Source organism: Physeter macrocephalus, chromosome 20 (genome assembly GCF_002837175.3).
Source record: "Physeter macrocephalus isolate SW-GA chromosome 20, ASM283717v5, whole genome shotgun sequence".
NCBI lineage: Eukaryota > Metazoa > Chordata > Mammalia > Artiodactyla > Physeteridae > Physeter > Physeter macrocephalus.
In genome coordinates this window covers 89,814,740-89,835,730 of record NC_041233.1, presented here as the reverse complement: position 1 = coordinate 89,835,730, position 20,991 = coordinate 89,814,740, and the positions used below count along the sequence as shown (strand labels likewise).

At 37.5% G+C, this 20,991-nt stretch overlaps 1 protein-coding gene across 3 annotated transcripts in view; it reads left to right on the top strand.

Moving 5' to 3' along the window:
• ADAM9 (ADAM metallopeptidase domain 9) overlaps positions 1–20,991 on the top strand; it is a 103,830-nt gene that overhangs the window by 75,735 nt on the left and 7,104 nt on the right. For all 3 annotated transcript variants that reach the window (XM_028481859.2, XM_024131430.1, XM_028481857.2), the window contains 4 exons: positions 8,697–8,777; positions 9,025–9,130; positions 14,209–14,350; positions 15,994–16,081. In XM_028481859.2, coding sequence (XP_028337660.1) covers positions 8,697–8,777; positions 9,025–9,130; positions 14,209–14,350; positions 15,994–16,081 — 417 coding nt within the window. The remainder of the gene's footprint in view (positions 1–8,696; positions 8,778–9,024; positions 9,131–14,208; positions 14,351–15,993; positions 16,082–20,991) is intronic.

Sequence of the window (20,991 nt, the reverse complement as noted above, 5' to 3'; positions counted from 1 at the left end):
GACCTACAAAACTATGTTAGTTCCTAGCGCACAACATGGTGACGCAATATTTTCAATTGTTACGAAATTATCAGCATGATAACTCTGGTTACCAACTGTCACCATACAAAGATATTATGTTATTATTGACTGTATTCCCCATGCTGTACATTTCATTCCCGTGCCTCATTTGGAGTTTGTGTCTCTTAATTTCCCTCACCTGTTTCACTCATTCCCCCACCTTCTTCCCCTCTGGCAACCACCTATTTGTTCTCTTTATCAGTGACTCTGTTTCTACTTTGCTATGTTTGTTTATTTGTTTTGGTTTTTAGATTCCACATATAAGTAAAATCGTATGGTATTTGTCTTTCTCTGTCTGAGTTATTTCACTTAGCATAATACCCTCTGGGTCCATCCACGTTGTTGCAACATTCTTATTATGGCTGAGTAATATTTCATTGTGTGCGTGTTTATGTGTACGTGTGTGTGCATATGAATATAGGGGTGCATATATCTTTTTAAATTAGTGTTTTTGTTTTATTTGTAAAACTACCCAGAATTGAAACTTCTGGGTCATATAATAGTTCTATTTTTAATTTTTTGAGGGACCTCCATATTGTTTTCCATAGCAGCTGCACAAATTTATATTCTCACCAACAGTGCACAGGAGTTCCTTTTTATCCACATTCTTGGCAACACTTGTCATTTGTTGTCTTTTTGATAATAGCTATTCTGACAGGTGTGAGGTAATATCTCATTGTGGTTTTGATTTGCCCATTTCCCTGATGATTAGTGATGTTGAGCATCTTTTTATGTGATGCCTGTTGGCCATCTGTATGTCTTCTTTGGAAAAATGTCTATTCAGATTCTCTTCTCATTTTTAAATCAGGTGGTTTGTTTTTTGGATGTTGAGTTATATGAGTTTTGTGTGTGTGTTTGTATTTTGGATAATTTACCCCTTATCAGATATATCATTTGCAAATATCTCTCTCATTCAGTAGATGACCTTTTCATTTTGTTGATGGTTTCCTTTGCTATGCAAAAGCTTTTTAGTTTGCTGTAATTCCATTTGTTTTTCTTCCCTGAGGAGACATATCCAAAACAATATTGTACCTTTAGTTATTTTTGATTTTTTTAAAAAACTTTTATACTCGAGATAAAGTGATTTACACACCATCATTACAGTATTAGAATATTCTGATTTTGACTATATATTTACCTTTACCAATGAGTTTTATAGTTTTTTATGTTTTCATATTGTTACTTAGTGTCCTTTCATTTCAACTCAAAGAAGTCTCTTTATCATTTCTTGTAAGGCAGGTCTAGTGGTGATGAAATCGCTTAGCTTTGTTTGTCTGGGAATGTCTTTAACTTTCCATTTCAGAAGGACAGGTTAGTACTCGTGGTTGGCAATTTTTTTCACTCAGTACATTGAATATATCATCTCACTCTCTCTTGGCTTGCAAGGTTTCTTTAGAAAAATCCACTGATAGCCATACTGGGCTGCTGGTGGATTTCCCTAATATGCGATGGGTCATTTTTCTCTTGCTACTTTTAAAATTCTCTCCTTGTCTTTAACTTTTAACATTTTGATTATTGATTATAATGTGTCTCAGAGCAATCTTCTTTGGGTTGATCTTGCTTGGGGTCCTGTGAGCTTCCTGTACCTGAATGTCCATATTCTCCCAAGGTTTCAGAAATTTTCTGCTATTAATTCTTTTTTTTTTTTTTTTAAATTTTTGGCTGCATTGGATCTTCGTTGCTGTGTGCAGCCTTTCTCTAGTTGCAGCGAGTGGGGGCTACTCTTCTTTGCAGTGCGCAGGCTTCTCATTGCAGTGGCTTGCTGTGGAGCACGGGCTCTAGGCACGCGGGCTTCAGTAGTTGTGGTGAGTGGGCTCAGTAGTTGTGGCTCACGGGCTCTAGAGTGCAAGCTCAGTAGTTGTGGCACACGGGCTTAGTTGCTTCATGGCATGTGTGATCTTCCTGGACCAGGGATAGAACCTGCGTCCCCTGTATTGGCAGGCGGATTCTTAATCCCTGCACCACCAGGAAGTCCCTGCTATTAATTCTTTAAATTTTCTTTCTGCCCCTTTCTTCCTTCTCTTTCTGGGACTCCCATGATGCGAATGTTTGTTTCCTTGATGGTGTCCCATAATTCACATTGGCTTTCTTCACTCTTTTTTATTCTTTTTTTCTTTTTGTTTCTCTAACGGGCTAATTTCAAGTGATCTGTCTTTGAGTTCACTGATTCTTTCTCCTGGGTGATTAAGTTGGTTGTTGAAGCTCTCTGCTTAATTTTTCATTTCTGTCATTGTATTCTTCTGTAGGGTTTCTTTTTGGTTACTTTTAATGGTTTCTATTTCTTTATTAAACTTCTCATTATGTTCATTCATTGTTTTCCTGATTTTGCTGGGTTGGCTACCTGTGTTCTCTCACATTTCATTCAGTTCCTTAATGATTATTTTGAGTTCTTTGTCAGGCAAACTATAGATCTTCATTCTTTGGGGTCATTTATTGGAACTTTATTAGTTTCTTTTGGTGTTTTCATATTTGCTTGATTCTTCCATGTAGCCTTGCATTGGTGTCTGTGCATTTGAAGGAGCACCAGTCTTTACAGACTGGTTTCAGCTGGTAAACACTTCCTGTCTGTTCTGTGTGCTGATGGGCTTACCTCTGGGATCTCAGTCTGCCTGGTTTGGAGCTGGTTACAAAGCTGTTTCTGGATGTGCAGCAGGGCCTGCTGTTGGTGAACTTTTTATCACGGACTTGGTAGGGCATGGGTGCTGACTGGTCCCTGGGTGGATTGAACTGCCTCCAGTACCTTTTTCAGGAGGTGGCCCCAGGACAGGGGTCTGCCTCAGAGTCCACAGTTGGGTCCTTAAACAGCAGGCCTATTACCAGTTGCATAGATGGGTGGGGCTCCCATCAGGTACCTAAGAGGGCTGCTGTCTGTTCATTAATTGGGTCCCTGGATGGGCAGGAGTAGCCCTGGACTGTGACTGAGATTGGCTGGAATGAAATCCCAGAGCTGTTTTAGATTCCACAGCCAAAACTGAAGTCTGTAGGCCTAGTTCTTGAGGCATGGATGTGCATGTCCCCAGCCAGGTCTTTGGACGTGCTGGGCTGCTTCCTGACTGTGGCTTGAGGGGCTGGAGCTGAGTGTAGCACCAGTTCAGGGTCTCATGAGGCACAGACATGAGTATCTCCTTTCTAGTGTCTCTTCATATAAGGGCACTAATCCCATTGGACCAGGGCTTCACCATCATGACCTCAACAAACCTTAATTACACATCTTCAGATACCATCACATGTGGATTAGGGCCTCAACATATGAATTTTGAGGGGAACACAATCATTGAGTTTGTAACAGACAGCCACTAGAATGGACATTAGTTAATTGAAGTTGGATAATATTCATTCCTGCCTCATGCCCAGGTAGCTTTTGCTGTTGAGTCGTGCATTGTACTTGGTGTGCTAAAGTATGGTTTACCTCAACATTGGTACATTTCAGTTGTTTTGGGTTGTTTATTCTTGCTTTGGGCATAAGGAAGAAATATTGGTCAGGGTTCTCCAGAGAAACAGAACCAAAAGGGTGTGTGTGTGTGTGTATGTGTTTATATATATAAGGCTTTTTATGAGGATTTAGCTTACACAATTATGGAAGATAAGAAATCCCAAGATATACAGTGGGCAAGTTGGAGACCCAGAATAGCTGATGGTGTAGTTCCAGTTCAAAGGCTAGCGGGTTTGAGTCCCAGAAAGAGTTATGATTCGGTTTGAGTCCAGAGGCAGGAAAAAACCAGTGTCCCACCTAGAGGGCAGGCAGGTTGGAGAAATTCTCTCTTATTTGGAGGAGGGTCAGCCTTTTCATTTTATTCAGGCCATTAACTGATTGGACGAGACCAACATACGGACAATCTCCTTTACTCATTTGATCAACTTATGTGTTAAGCACATCCAAAAACATGCAACAGAAACATCTAGAATAATGTTAGATCAAATATCTAGGCACTCTGTGGCCCAGTCAAGCTGATACATGAAATTAACCATCACAGGTCCACACCTTGTCAGCTTGGTGTCCATATGCATCTCCTTAAACCATACTTAGTCCCCAGGACAATAACAATCTGCAAAACAATCTTGAAGACAATAGCACGGTCATAATTCTGCCTAACATGGTAGAACTGTGTACAACCATTGTATCCTGCTTACAACCGAAAATGCACTAAATCCTACTTCGAAGAGGAGATAAAATCTTTGGCCATTGTTTACTTTTCTTAATATCCTGTAACTGAAATCCTGTGATGTAAAGTTAACAATACTTAAAGTCAATACATTGTGAGTTACCTAAGGGACTAAGAGAGAGAAGAAAAAGATATTTGATACACATATACACACAAGCATATCATAACAAAATAAGGAGGAAATACTCATGATAATTACAGTTTTTGTTTCTGTAATATAGTTATAGCTGGTATTTTTAACTACCTTCTTCCCTACTAATTCTGTATTCTCTTTGCCTTCAGCAAGGACCTCAGCTGATTATGGTTCTTTACTTGGCAGGTTGCCCTAAACCTTCATTCCTGAAGGCTCTGGGCTATTAGTAGTCCTGCCAGGATTGGTTGTTGTAGTTTTCTATTGGTCTTTATCACAGGGTATGATAATACTAAGAAATGCCCTAAGGGATCTCCTGTATTCCAGACATACTCTTCCTTACTACCATTGTGGAGTAGCAGTCCAATTTCCCCTTGGGAGTCAGGATCAGTCACCCCAGCCTACAGTAACTCCCTTCTTTGTTCATTCAGAGGCATGAACTTAACTGGAAGTTTTAACTTCCAGTTTAGTGGCGTCACTGTTGTGTCTCCTGATGGAAGCATTCCTCCCTCTAGAGCTAAGACTTCTAGGCCAACAGAGCATAAGGTCCTGGGAGCAGTAAGCAAACATTTTGCTAGTGGGTCACAAGGAGAAATAGTAAGTGGTGCCACTGCACTTACACCCCTTCATTCCTGGACCCATGGATCCTGGCGCCCTCTGTCTCATATAGGTGAACACATAAAAGTAATCATCACAGTCAGTTATTACCAGTTATGAAGTTCAGAGTGAAAATGTGAATTGGAAAAAAAATCTGTAAAAGATGGTGGATTGTAATATTCATTTATCCTGTTCACCTTGCCAATATCTCTCAAAATATAAAGGAATAAATTAGGGAATAGATTCCAAAGTGTGAAGTATATGAGATTTCATCAATAGATAAAAACTTCAACACGTTTTGAAACTGAAAGAGGAGAGAAAGTATTGATAGTTTGACTGAGTAGTGGGACCTACAACTTACAGTGCAGACTGATAGGGTGTGAACAAAGAGCCTGTATCTTAGTCTGACAGAACCCTAAACAGATTGGTGATTTGGAAACAGTGGTTATAGCTGAGAGGGGTTGGTGGGGGGAGGCATGGTATTGAAAATGGACTTAAATTTATTCTACCAATGGAGAGGCTAGCTCTTCTGTCTGTCTGCTTCTCCTATCTTGTCAACAAAGCATCAGCAACCAGTTGCCTGTTCCCCTAGGAACAGGTTGGAGATGAGAAGATAAGATTTTTGATATTATTTGGTCATCCTCCTAGGAGATGTCTGTCTCCCTGTCCTAACCCTAGTATACTGTTCTCCTTCATGCATATATATAACTGAAGTATAGATGGATTGTTACATAAACTTGGACAATTCTGTGAGGAAGCTGAACAAAAAGACTGAAACAGAAAATGAGAGAGAAGATAAAAGGCTGCAAGGATCAACTAAAGATTTAAAAATCCAACTAATTTAAATCTCTAATTTAGAGAAAGAAAACAGAGAAGCGAACTTGTGTCAGAGTACTTGTGATGAATAGCTTCCAGCTACAAACTCCCAGCCCCCGCAAAACAAACAAAGGTCACATATAAAGGGATGAGATTGAGAATTGAAATCTGGAAACCAAGGGAGCAACACATTCATGTTTCCAAAAGATTCTCAACCTAGAATTCTATACACAGCCAAAGTAGCAATCAAGTGAGAGGGCACAATAAAAACATTTTAGACAACGTATCTTTTCAAATTTTCTTTTCAGAAAATTTATCTTTATTTATCCTGTATTAGGAAATCATCTAACACAATGTTCTAACAAATGAGGAAGTAAACCAAAAAGAGAATTATAGTCTTGGACACAGAAGAACGTCAAAGAGAAATTCTAAAATAGAAGCTATGTACCAGGCCAGGAGAGTAATCAATTTAGATTGGAGCAAGTGGACCCTGCAGGGAGGTTTCTAGAGAAAGAGGGAACTTGAAAGAGGAAAGGACATGAGAACTTTCTTTTTTTTTTCTTTTTCGTTTTTTTTTTTTTTTTTTTGGTGAAGAGATTGAATACTGATATGACAAAGGCCAGTTGGATAAGAAGAAAGACAAGTATTAGCTGTAGTAAAAACAAAAGCTATATAAGAAGGAAAATATACTCTTAGTAACTCGCTTTGAAATCAACAGTGTTTTGTCCTAATTGTTGGCAAGGGATATTTATTCCCTTCTTCATTGTTTCCGTGTGGAGGAACTTCCATGAGAATAACACTCCCAGGCTTTTAAGTGACTGGGAGGTGAGAAGAGGCTGGGAGAGTGGCACATAGGACTCTCAGAGGATATTAAAGGAATGCAGATCCTACTGTGAGGTGGACCCCATCAAGAAGCCCACCCATGAGCGGCTGGGGATGCTTTGCCTGCAGATCCCCACAAGTGGCCAACAGACACCTCCAGCTCGCTGCATGCCTTACCCAGACACCCTTCACCCTGTGGCCAGCACCCTACATGCCCTCCCAACAGTGGTGCAAGAGTGAGCTTTTGCAGACAGCTAGTGAGCATGTGCAGAGAGCCAGCTAGAATCTGCTGGCCAGAGAGGGAATGCAGATTTGAACTTCAGCTTTGGAGAGGGTTGTCAGCACTTGGCTTGCTGTGTTGCAGGATTGAGAGAAGAGAATAGGCTTAAGAATTCTTCCCTAAGAGGGAGCAAGAAGTATGGAGCGGGCTTGTCCTAGAGAATCTGAGAAAGCCTCAGAATCCCTAGCAGGACTGAAAGAAGGTATTTCTTTCATAAAGATAGTTAGTAAAGACTGGAGGAGTTGACTGCTACTTCAGATGTGAAGATAGTAATGCAGAACTTCCAGGAACATGAAAAGTCAAGGAAAGATGACAACACCAAAGGATCACAGTAATCTTCCAGTAACTGATCCCAAAGACATGAGGATCTGTAATGTACCAATAAAGAATTCAAATAGCTGTTTGAAGGATGCTCAATGAACACAGAAAAGACAATTTAATGAGATCAGGAAAGCTATACCCGAACAAATGGCAAGTTTAACAAAGAGATAGAAATAATAAAAAAAGAACCAAACAAATTTTGGAGCTGAAGAATATAATGGATGAAATGAAAAAAAATATAGTAGAGAGCATCAACCTTAGAATGCATGAAGCAGAAGAAAGAATCTGTGAGCTGGAAGATAGGAACTTTGAAATGATCCATTCAGAGGAAAAAAATAACAAAAGAATGAAAAAGCGTGAAGGAAGCTGATGTGATCTATGGCATAACATCAGAAGAAGCAATTTGTGAATTATTGAGTTCCAGAGGAAACTAGGGAGAAGGGGGCAGAAAGCTCATTTAATGAAATGATGCCTGAGAGCTTCCCAAAGCTGAGGAGAGAATTGGATATCCAAGTTCACGAAGCAAATGGGTCATCAAACAAGCTCAACTGAGAGATCTTCTTCAAGACACATTATAATAAATCTGTCAAAAATTAAAGAAGAAAAAAATTAAAGAAAAAGAATTAAAATTAAATAGAAAGAATTAAAGAAAATGCAGCAAGAAAACGGAAACTTGCAACTTACAAAGGAAACTGCACAAGGCTATCAATGGATTTCTCAGCAGAAGTCTTACAGGCCATATTCATATTCATATTCATTTATTCTGCTAAGTCCATATTCACCTTTCTGTTTCTCTGTTGGGTTATCTTTGTTATTGTTTTTACAGGCTCCTCATATATAAAGAATATTAACTGATAGTCAGTTATGTCTGTTGTAAATATTTTTTTACAGTTTGTCATTTGTTTTGCCATAAAAAATTAAAATATCATGGAATCATTTCAATTTTGTCTCTTAAAAAGAATGTCTGTATATTTGCATGAATTAGTTTCATAATTAGTCATGATATTGGAAGACAGGTTTTGTCTTGTCAACCAAGTATCCTTTTATTCTTATTTTGGAAAGAATTTTAAAAATTAACATGAGTGTCAAATTTTATCAAATGCTTTTTTGATATTTATTTTAATAATTACAGTTTATGTAAGGTATTATAGTAATAGATTTCCTATCATTGATCTTTTTCTGTAGTAGTGGGATCATCTCTGACTTGAAAAAATCCATTTGTGAATGTTTTACTTTGGATTTTCACATCTATATATGTATGGAAGGATAGATTATAGTTTTATCTTTGTTTTTGGCCTTTGTGTCATCTTTGATCATTAGTTCTATCCAAATTAGTTAATTTCACTTATTTTTCTAAATTTTCAAATATGTGATATGGGAATTAACTATTCCTTAAAAGTGTGAAAGAATTCACCTATGAAATAATCTACACCCAAGTCTGTTTTTTTTTTGGCTAGTTTATTAATGTGTTCAAGTTTTCTTTACTCATTACTTCTTTTTTTTTCAGATCTGTAGAAACTTCCAATGTGTAAATGCATCTGTTCTGAATTATGACTGTGATATTCAGAAAAAGTGTCATGGACATGGGGTAGGTAATAGCCTCTTTTGGTTTGTTCATGAAAGTAATGCTGAATAATGAGAATTCTTAGTGAGGATTCTCTGTAAGACTTCTTAGATTTTTAGATATTGGGGAATTTAGATACCTGATAAATTGTTCATTCTTAAAAAGTGTCTATGGATTTGCATGAATTTAGTCTTTTCTCTTGGTTTCTATTCTTGAGTTCATCATATAGAGCAACATTCACAATTAACAAAAGTGGTATTTTGTTTTGAAGGTATGTAACAGCAATAAGAATTGTCACTGTGACAGCGGCTGGGCTCCCCCCTATTGTGAGGCTACAGGGTACGGAGGAAGTGTGGATAGTGGACCTGCATACAATGGCAAGTAATGTGGAGGAAAGTTAGTGTGGTCTCTCAGTGGCCCATGTCAAAAGTGGGGCATCCTTGTACCTTGCCCTCGCTTCCACATCCGTTAATCTATTTGTGTCTTTATATTTAAAGTTGGTTTCTTGTAGGTGGCCTATAGCTGGGTCTAATCCACTCTGCCCATGTCTGCCTTTTAATTGAGTTGTTTTGGCCAATTATATTTAATTTGATTATTGATATGTTTGGGTTTAAATCTACCATATTGATATTTTTCTATCACAGTCTCCCTTCATGTGATATTGTGCCATTTCAGGATCCTTCCATTTCTCTCCTCTCAGCTTTTGTGCTATTGTCATCATACTACATATGTTATAAACCTATAATACATTGTGATTATTTTTGCTTTAAACAGTTGATTATTTTTAAAAGAAATTTAAATAATAGAAAAAGTCTTTATATTTACCCACATAGTTACCATTTCTGGTGCTCTTCATTTTTTTGCGTAAAGTCAGATTTCCATCTGGCATCATTCAATTTCTGCTTGAAGGTCTTCTTTTCACATTTCTGCTGGTGACAAATACTTTTAGCTTCATATATCTGAAAAAGTCTTCTTTTTGCCTTCCTTCTGGAATGATGACTGGGTAAAGAATTCTAAGGTGACAGTTTTTTCCCCCCTTTTACTTCTTCACAGATGTTCCTATGTTGTCTTCTGACTTGCACTGTTTTTCCTGAGAAATCTGCCATCATCTTTTTTTTTTTTTCATTTTCTGTTTATAGTGTGTCTCTTTTTTACCCTCTGGTTGCTTATAAGATTATCTCTTTATCTCTCATTTTTAGTATTTAATTATAATGTGCCTTGGTGTGCTTGGGATTTCTTAAACTTTTTGGATTTGTGCTTTTATAGTTTTCTTCAAATTTGGAAAAATTTTGGTCATTATTTCTTCAAATATTTTTTCTTCCTTTTTCCTTCTTTTTCCTCTCCCTCAGGGACGCCAATTACATGTATATTTGGCTACTTGGAGTTCTTTCACATCTCAGTGATTTGCCTTGATTTTTAAAAATTCTTTATTCTTTGTGTTTAACTTTGAATAGTTTCTATTGTTATTCTTCAAGTTCACTCTTCTTCTGTGATGTTTGATCTGCCATTAATTCCATCCAGTGTATTCTTTATCTTAGACATTGAAGTTTTTATCTCTGTAAGTTCTATTTCTCCCTCCCTTTTCCTTTCGTTTTCTTTCTTTCTCTCTCTCTTTCTTTCTTTCCCTCTCTCTTTTTCTTTGCCTGCTTTCCTTCCTTCCTTCCTCCCTCTCTTGCTCCCTTCTACTCTCTTTCTCCGTTCCTCCCTCCCTCCCTCTGTTCACCCCTCCCTTCCTCCTTTCCTCCTTCCGTTCTTCCCTCCCTCCTTTCCTCTTTCCCTTCTTTGCTCCCTCCCTCCCTCCCTCCTACTCTCTCTTTCTCCATTCCTCCCTCCCTCCCTTCCTTCCTTCTTTCCTTCCTCATGTCTCTACACAGCATGTTCAATCTTTACTTATCTTCTTGAACATGTAGAATACATTTATAATAATTTCTAATGTCCTTGTCTACTAATTCTATCATCTGTATCATTTCTTAGTTTTGATTGATTGATTTTCTCCTCATTTTGGGTCATATTTTTCTGCTTCTTTGCATGCCTTCTAATTTTTTTACTGAACTCCAGAAATTGTGAATTTTGCCGGTTGTATATTAGGTGTTTTTGGATTTCTATTGCTGAACTTTGGGCTTAAGCTTAAGTGGGCTTAAGCTACATGGATCTAGTATGGTTCTTTTGAATCTTCTTTTTAAGCTCTACTGGGGGGACCTGAGCAGCATTTAGCCTAGGGCTGATTTTGCCCAATTACTGAGGCAAACCCCTTCTGTTTATTCTACTCAATGCCATTAACTATGGAGTTTTCCACTGGAAATGGCAGGAATAGGCATTCTTTCCAGTCCTGTGTGAGTTCTTGGGTTTGTTCCCACTAATCCTTTCAGGTGGTTTCTTTACATGCATACACTCATCAGCACTCAACTGAGTATTTGAGGGGAACCCTTTGCAGATCTTTCAAGTTCTTTCTGTGCAGCTGCCTCCCTTCTGGTACTTTGCCTGTGAACTCTAGTTGTCTTGGCTTCTTCCTCAGACAACTAGCGTGCATTCCTCAACTCGAGGAGACCGATGGGTTTTGCTTGGATTCCCACACCCCTCACCACAGTCTGTTAACTTTCTCTAGGCAGCAAACTGGGATTGTTGTAAAGCTCACCTTATTTGCTTTCTGTCCCTCAGGGATCATTGTTCTTTATTGCCTTATGTCCAATGCCATGAAAACCATTGCTTTATGTGTTTTGCCTGGTTTTCTGGTTGTTATAGCTGACAGGATAAATCTTGTCTAGAAGTGGAAGTCAGAACTATGGATGTTAATGGCTGTGTATCGTTCCATTGGTGGATGTGCCATAACTTGACTTAGCTGTTGTCTAATTATTTGACATTTAGGTTGTTTCCAAGTTTTTGATACACACTGATAACATTGTAGTGTACATCTTAATACTCATGCATTTTTCCCAATTGAAGTGTAAATTGCCAGTTATGGTATTATTAGATTGAAGGGTATAATCCTTTTTATGATTCTTTTTTAAATTAATTTATTTTATTTTATTTTTTAATTTTTTAAAAATTTTTGGCTGCATTGGGTCTTCATTGCTGCCTGCAGGCTTTCTCTAGTTGTGGTGAGTGGGGGCTACTCTTCATCGCGGTATGCAGACTTCTCACTGTGGTGGCTTCTCTTATTGTGGAGCACAGGCTCAAGGCACTTGGGCTTCAGTAGTTGTGGCACGTGGGCTCAGTAATTGTGGCTTATGAGCTCTAGAGCGCAGGCTCAGTAGTTGTGGTGCACGGGCTTAGATGCTCTGTGGCATGTGGGATCTTCCCGGACCAGGGCTCAAGCCTGTGTCCCCTGAATTGGCAGGCAGATTCTTAACCACTGCGCCATGAAGGAAGCCCCTTTTTATGATTCTTGATAAAAATTCCACATGAACTTGTGTAATGCCACTGACAGTATGAAGGTACCAATTTTAACATAACCTGGCCAGTGTTGGATGCTTTAAATTAAATTTTGTCTGCTTATTAGTAAGTAGAAACTGATATATCAAGCTTGCTTTAATTTTTCATATCTTTATTTTTAATTGGGTTGAGTGTTTCATGTAGTTTCATATAACTTTTGGAACAGAAAGTTTTGGTACTTTTATAAATTTAAAACTATGAAGATAATTTCACAGTTTATCACTCATGTTCATATTTACTATATTCTTTCACTAAAGAACATGAAACAGACAAAATTAATGTTAATTAATGAGTTTTTAAAATTATAATAAGACTTTAAATCCATAAGCCATAAAAAATAAGATTGATAAATTCAGCTACCTCAGAACAATAAACTTATGCATGGAGAAAAGCATTGTACCATAAGACAAATGACAAAATGGGGAAAATATTTCCAACTCATATACAGATAAAACTATTCTCCCTAATATATAAAGGCTTTTAGAAACTGAGAAGACAAAAACCAATAGACCAACAGAAAAACAGTCAAAGGACTGAGAAGAAAAAGAAATACAATGTTTCCTTAAACATGAAAGTTGCTCAAATCATAGTATAAAAAGAGAAATGCAAATTAAAATAATAAAAGATATAGTTTTTCATCTTCCAGGTTGGCAAACATGTAGAAGTTTGACTCTATAGGTGAGGCTGTGAGGAATTCTTGTATATTGCTGGCTGGCCTTCTAACTTTTAAAAGAAATTTATTTTATTGAAGTATAGTTGATTTACAATGTTGTATTAATTTCTGCTGTACAGCAAAGTGATTCAGTTATACATGTATATATATTCTTTTCCATTATTGTTGATCACAGGATATTGAATATAGTTCACTATGCTATATAGTAGGACCTTGTTGTTTATCCATTCTATATATAATAGTTTGCATCTGCTAATCCCAAACTCCCAATCCATCCCTCTCCTTCCCCCCATTCCTCTTGGCAACTACAAGTCTGTTCTCTATGTCTGTGAGTCTGTTTCTGTTTCGTAGATAAGTTCATTTGTGTCATATTTTAGATTCTGCATATAAGTGATACCATATGGTATTTGTCTTTCTCTGTCTGATTTATTTCACTTGGTATGGTAATCTCTAGGTCCATCCATGTGGCTGTAAATGGCATTATTTCATTCTTTTTTATGCCTTAGTAGTATTCCATTATATATATATGTACCACATCTTCTTTATCCATTCATCTGTTGGTGGACATTTAGGTTGTTTCCATGTCTTGGCTATTGTGAATAGTGCTGTTATGAATATAGAGGTGCATGTATCTTTTTGAATTATAGTCTGAATATATGGCATGCTAACTTGTAACCACCACTGTGGTAGACAGGTTGATAGTGCCTTAAAAAAAATGATGAATGCATTCACCTTCTGATACAGCAATTCTACTTTTGGGAAATTATTCTACAGATATACCTGCACCGAAATGATATGACATATGTACAAGGTTATTCATTATAACATTTTTTTTTTGTAACAGCAAAGATTGGAAAAATAAAAGTATTAGTAGGGTACTTACTGACTGAATAAACTATGGGACATCCTTGCAATGGTGTTTTGTATAGCTGTATAGAAAATTAGGTGAAAAAAAAAAAGAAAATTAGGTGGTGCTGTATGTATAGTTTGCGAAGATATGTAGTATAGCTAGGTGATAAAAGTAATGTGTGGAATAGCATTTATGCCATGTTACCTTTTGTGTAAGAAAGGGTTAACAATAAAACATATTTTGTTCTTGCTTATATTTACATGAAGAAATACTGTAAGATTATATAAGAAATTAATAAAAGTGGTTATCTTCAGGGAGGCAAAAATGAAGTGGGTAAGCATGAGGAGTGAACAAGACTTCTCAATATATTTCAGTTTATATCAGTGTGACTTTTGAACAATGTGAAAATTAATGTAAAATGTATCATCACCTAGTATGTTCTAGTTAATATGAGTTAACTTATAATTTAATGATCATTAATGTAAAATCCTTCTCTGTAGAAAAGAATACTGCCTTGAGGGATGGACTTCTGGTGTTCTTCTTCGTCATTGTTCCTCTTACTCTGTTGGCTGCTTTTGTCTTCATTAAGAGAGACCAGCTACAGAAAAGCTACTGCAGAAGGAAGAGATCACAAACATATGAGTACTTAGATTATTTGTCTTTTAAATTCATATTAAAAATTTTAAAGTATAATAATTATTAATGATGATAGTCATATCATAGAAGCTGGTTTCAAAATAGGGTTCTAAGTTATCTCTCTATTCTTTTGACATGATTAGCAGGAGTTAAAGGACAGTGGTGACTCAGCCACCTCTGTAGCATACAGGCTGGTGCCTTTATGCTACTGAAAAAGGCTGCTAGGCTTCATTTTACTTGACTTTGATTTCTGATAGTGGAGTAATTGGACTACACTTTCTGATTTGGGCTTCGTTAAAAAATTTTCTTCCATGTCTATTTCAAGTATCAGTTCTCATAGGAGAAGTGTTCTTCAAGTCTGTTTTGAAAACAGACTTTGTGAATCATCAGCTTTTAAGAAATAAGCTTTGATGGAAGAAAGGGTTGTCATAATTCGGACACCTGATATTTCTAGTCTGTGTGTTGGACTCTTATACAACTGTCTCTGAACGATCACTTCTAACATGTTGGCATTGGAATGTTGCATATATTAGCATGGGCCTTGTAGTCAGATCTAAGTTCAAGTTCCAGTTTGTCATTTGCTAGAATTATGAACTGGAATAATAAAAAAAGTCTCTGAGTGTTGGTTTACTTCCTTTAAAATGAGAATGATGATATTACCTATCTCTTCGGGTTGATGTGAGGATTAAATGAGGAAATACTAACAACTAGAACCCACAGCACAATGTAATTACTTAATAACGAATCTTTCTTATGGTAATGATTCCAAAATGTTCAAATCTTGCCTCGATTGCTCACTTTACTTCATTGCCCTATTTCTCACTTACCTCATGTACTGCATAATGTTTTCCTAGAGTATCCTGATGTTAGCTTTATTTTTCTTAATGTATTCTAAAATAGATTTATATTTCTTTTTTTAAAAAATATTATTTATTGGGGTGTAGCGCCCTCACCCACCCTTTTCTTTGGCCACACTGCACTTGGCCAAGCACTTGGCTTGGCGGGATCTTAGTTCCCTGAACAGGGGTTGAACCCAGGCCACAGCAGTAGAAGCACCAAGTCCTAACAACTGGACTGCCAGGGACTTCCCCAGATTTATGTTTCTATCCTTTTTCTTAACTTCAGACTGACCAATACCTATAGATAATTCCCCAGTCTGCATCTCTGAAATTTTAGTTCCATAGCAATGGCTATCTCCTATACACTTCTACCTAGCTGACTTACTATCATTTTGGCATGTCTCAATCTTAGCTGACATCTTTCCAGCCAGCTTGTTCGCTCTTCTTGGACTTCCTAATATTCAGAGTGACTACTTCAAACCTAGGAATATGCTTTTACTCCTCTCTGATTTCAGGAAGACTTGAGGAGAGAAGTTGGAGAACACTGGCCCAATTTGCCAAATTACATAATTTCTTAGAATTTCAGTTTATTTAATTGTAAAATGAGGTTAATAAAACTTTCTAGTACTCTAAGGATTAAAACTGGGTGAAAGCTATTAAAAATGCCATAAAAATTTTAGTTGTCTTCATGATCATCATCACCACCACTACCAACTTTGTTCTGTACTTGGGAAAATGCAAGGTCTATGTAATATATCATGTAGAAATGTTTTAATCTTAATTTAGCTCAAAAGTAATTGTATCTTTCAGGTCAGATGGCAAAAATCAAGCAAAAGTTTCTAGACAGCCAGCGAGTGTTCCTGGACATGCCTCTTCAGTGGCTCCTCCCAGAGAAGTTGTAAGTTTAAATGAAAAATTCTTTTTTTTTTTTACTATATTATGATATCATATTTTTAAAGATTAAAAAATTGTTACATCATATAGGACTAAACATAGATAATTTCCAAAGAATTTAGGAGTGTGGTCTATAGGTGGCCTCTGGGTTAGTTAATGGAATACCAGCAGGGTCCATGGCTCAGAGGAGATGGGAGAAAACATCTAGACATTGAGAATGTCTTGCCTTGAAACAAAGCTTGGGAAATGACATGGGATTTATGCTATCACTGTTTTCTCCTATGTCTGCTATCCTTCTGTTTTTAATGCCTGGCTTCCCCAGGGCATGTTACTAAAGATCTGGTGCTGAGCTCCTGGAATAATAGGCCTAGTTGTCCCAGCAGTGGGGCCAGTAATCACTGTCCTTTGGAGTGTATTAGGGAGTATTGGGATAATGATATACTTTTTCTAATATGCATATATTCCTAGGAAATATATAATATTACTTTATCTGCTTTTAAACATTGTATGTTTTGCTTGCTATCTTACACATATATCTGCAATGTGCTTTTTCCTTTAACATTGCTTTGTGATTTATCCCTAGTAATACATGTAGCTCTAATGCATTCATTTTCATTATTGATATTATGTTACATAAATACCACACAGTTTAAAAATACATTTTTCTATTACTAGTTTCCAATTGTTCATTACTATGAACAAAGCTAAGATAAACATTCTATATGTTTCTCATGCACATGTGTGAGTTCTAGGACTATACTAGTACAGTGGTTACTATCCACATGTGGCTATTTAAATTTCATTTTAAATTAAATAAAATTAAGAATTCCATTCCTCATTTACATTTTAAATGCTCGATAGATCATATGTGGCCACTATTGTAGGGACACCACAGACATAGATTGTTTCCATCATTGTAGAAAATTCTGTTAGAGAGCTCTGATCTAGGGGCATACGGGAATTAAATTGCTGGGTTGAAAGATATGTGAATATTTACTGGAAAATGCCACATTTTTTTCCAAAAAGGTTACACCATTGGGTGATGTATTGTCAGTGGTGTATGAGCATTCCTGTCAAACTACATCTTTGCCAACACTTGGTATTGTAAGACTTTTAAAGTCTTTCCAGTTATGTGGAGGTAAGACAATTAGATATCCTTCTAATCTGGAAGGATACATATGGAATCTCCCAGTTCTTCTCCCTTTTCCTTTATAAAAAAGAAACAAAAATTGTTATGCCCTTTTTCCCCCTTAACCATATATCTCAGAGATTTTTCCATATCACTACATATATAGGATGATCACACAGTTCCTGCATATCCAAGTTAGAAATTATATATGTGTTCTTTTTCGTCTTTGACATATTTTTTTCCTTTTTTATTGTGGTAAAATATACATGCCATAAAGGTTGCCATTTTGACCATTTTTAAGTATACAATTCAGTGGCATTAATTACATTCACAATGTTGTGCAATCATCGCTGCTATCTCTTTCTAAAACTTTTTCATTACCCCAAACAGAAACTCTGTACCCATGAAGCGATAAGTCCTCATCCCCCACACCCTAGCAACCACTATTCTACTTTTTAAAAAATTGAGATATGGGCTTCCCTGGTGGTCTAGTGGTTAAGAATCCGCCTGCCAATGCAGGGGACATGGGTTCGAGCCCTGGTCTGGGAAGATCCCACATGCCTCGCAGCAACTAAGCCTGTGCACCACAACTACTGAGCATGCGTGCCACAGCTACTGAAGCCTGCACACCTAGACCCTGTGCTCCGCAACAAGAGAAGCCCCGCTTGCTGCAACTAGAGGAAGCACGTGCACAGCGGCGAAGATCCAACACAGCCCAAAATAATACATAAATTAAATAAATAAATTTATTAAAAAAAAATAGTGCAGCCTTGGGACAGGGTCCTGGTTCCTCCTCAAGGGATATACATAACAAGATGTAAAAAAAAAAAACCGAGATATAATAGACATAACATATAACTTTCAGGTATACAACATGATTCAATATTTGTGTATGGTATGAAATGAGCACCACAATAAGTCTAGTTAACATCCACCTCCACACATAGTTACAAATTTTCTTTCTTGTGATGAGAACTTTTAAGATTTGCTCTCTTAGCAGCTTTCAAATATGCAATGCAGTGTTATTAACTATAGTCACCATGCCGTACATTATATCCCCAGGACTTATTCATCTTATGACTGGAAACTAGTACCTTCTGACCACCTTCATCTGTTGTCACCCATCTCCCTTTCCTGCCTCTGTCATTCTGCAATCTGTTCTCTGTATCTAAGAGTTTGGTATTTTTTGGTTTGTTTCTTTGTTTTTAGATTCCACATATAAGTGAGATCATACAGTATTTGTCTTTTCCTGTCTGACTTATTTTACTTAGCCTGAATGCCCTCCAGTCCATCCATGTTGTCACAAATGGCAAGATTTCCTTTTGTTTGGTGGCTGAATAATATCCTCATATATATACACACACACACATATATATATATATATATATATATATATATATATATATACACGCCATAGGTGGACACTTAGGCTCTTCCACATGTTGCCTGTTATAAATAATGCTGCAATGAACATGGGGGTGCAGATATTTTTACAAGTTGTGTTCTCATTTTCTTTGAATAAATACCCAGAAGTAGAATTGCTGGATCATATGGAAGTTGTGTTTTTAATTTTTTGAGGAACCTCCATACTGTTTTCCATGGTGGCTGTACCAATTTATTATACATTTGCATCAGCAGTGCACAGAAGTTCCCTGTTTTCCACATCAAAATCAAGGGTTGTAAATTAGTGGTATTTATAGTACCAGTTAGGTACTGTATAGGTTTGGCAGTACATTTTCGGAAGATTTTATTTAAAATATATGGACATAGGAAATATGTTACCTTTTAACTAATGGAGTTGATTAGGGCCAAGATAATATTTCATTATTTTTGAATTAAAAAAAATATAATCTTGACTAGGGCCTGGGGAGCCTGCTGAGCTCCCAGGCCGGTCCCCTGCCCTCCAAGGCCTCCCCTTCCCTCCCCGGCCGCATTGGTCCTGGGGGCATAAGAGGGAGGCCAGGGAGATCAGGAGAGGCAGGTGGGAGGGGCCCTCCCAGACCCCAGACCAGAGGAAATGGAGAGGAGGGGAGGGCATTTGCCCTGCCCACATGAGCCCAGAAAGCCTGCTGGGCTCCCAGGTGAGGTCCCCTGCCCTCTGAGACCAGGGGTGGGGGGCATGCCTGGGCCCCTTCTGTTCCATTGAGCCTAAGCCCCACTCCCTTACCCCCCACCTTTTACAGCCTTGTGGGTCCTAAGCATAGGCCCTGCCCACCACTCAAACCTCACCGTTGCCTAGGCCCCGCCCTCCACAGCCAAGGCCTTCCCCCCCACCCCCTTTTTCTTTTTTTCTTTTTTCCTTTTCCCTCCTCCTCTTTTTTACTCTTGTGATACTGATGTACCTTCTGGTTGTTGATTCATCTATATTTTTATTTTTACATTCTTTCTAACATATCTGTTACTTTCCTAGCCTAATTTTATTTTTTACTTTGTTATTGTTCTTTTTCTCTTTTTTTCCACCCCACGTGGCTTGTGGGATCCTGGTTCACAAGCCTGGGGTTGGGTGGAAGCTCCTGCAGTGGGAGCTCTGAGTCTGAACCACTGGACTAACAGAGAACCTCAGACTCCAGGGAATATTAATTGGAGTGAGGTCTCACAGAGTTCCTCATCTCATCACTAAGACCCAGCTCTACCCAATAGCCTACAGACTCCAGTGTTGGGAGCCTCAGGCCAAACAACCAATAAAACAGGAACACAATCCCACTCATAAAAAAAAAAAAAAGAGAGACTGCAAAAAAATATTTCGTAGATGAAGGAGCAAGGTAAAAACCTACAAGAACAAATAAATGAAGAGGAAATAGGTAATCTACCTGAAAAAGAATTCAGAGTAATGATAGTAAAGATGATCCAGAATCTCGGAAATAGAATGGAAGCACAGATTGAGAAAATACAAGAAATGTTTAACAAGGACCTAGAAGAAGTACAGAACAAACAGAGATGAACAGCATGGTATCTGAAATGAAAAATACACTAGAAGGAATCAATAACAGAATAACTGAGGCAGAAGAACGAATAAGTGAGCTGGAAGACAAAATGTTGGAAATACTGCCCAGGAGCAGAATAAAGAAAAAAGAATGAAAAGAATTGAAGGCAATCTCAGAGACCTCTGGGACAACACTAAACACACCAATATTTGAATTATAGGGGCCCCAGAAGAAGAGAAAAAGAAAGGGTCTGAGAAAATATTTGAAGAGATTATAGTGGAAAACTTCCCTAACATGGGAAACGAAATAGTCACCCAAGTCCAGGAAGCACAGAGAGTCCCATACAGGATAAACCCTAGGAAAAATACACCAAGACACATAATAATCAAACTAACAAAAATTAAATTCAAAGAAAAAACATTAAAAGCAGCAAGGAAAAACAAAAAATAACATACAAAGGAATCCCCATAAGGTTATCAGCTGATTTTTCAGTGGAAACTCTGCAGGCCAGAAGGGAGTGGCAGGATATACTTAAAGCGATCAAAGAGAAAAAGCTACAACCAAGACTACTCTACCCAGCAAGGATCACATTCAGATTCAATGGAGAAGTCAAAAGCTTTTAAGACAAGCAAAAGCTAAGAGAATTCAGCACCACGAAACCAGCTTGACAACAAATGCTAAAGAAACTTCTCTATGCAGGAAACACAAGAGAAGAAAAAGACCCACGGGAAAAAAAAACCCCAAAACAATTAAGAAAATGGCAATAGGAACATACATATCAATAATAACCTTGAATGTAAATGGATTAAATGCCCCAACAAAAAGACACAGACTGGCTGAATGGATACAAAAACAAGACCC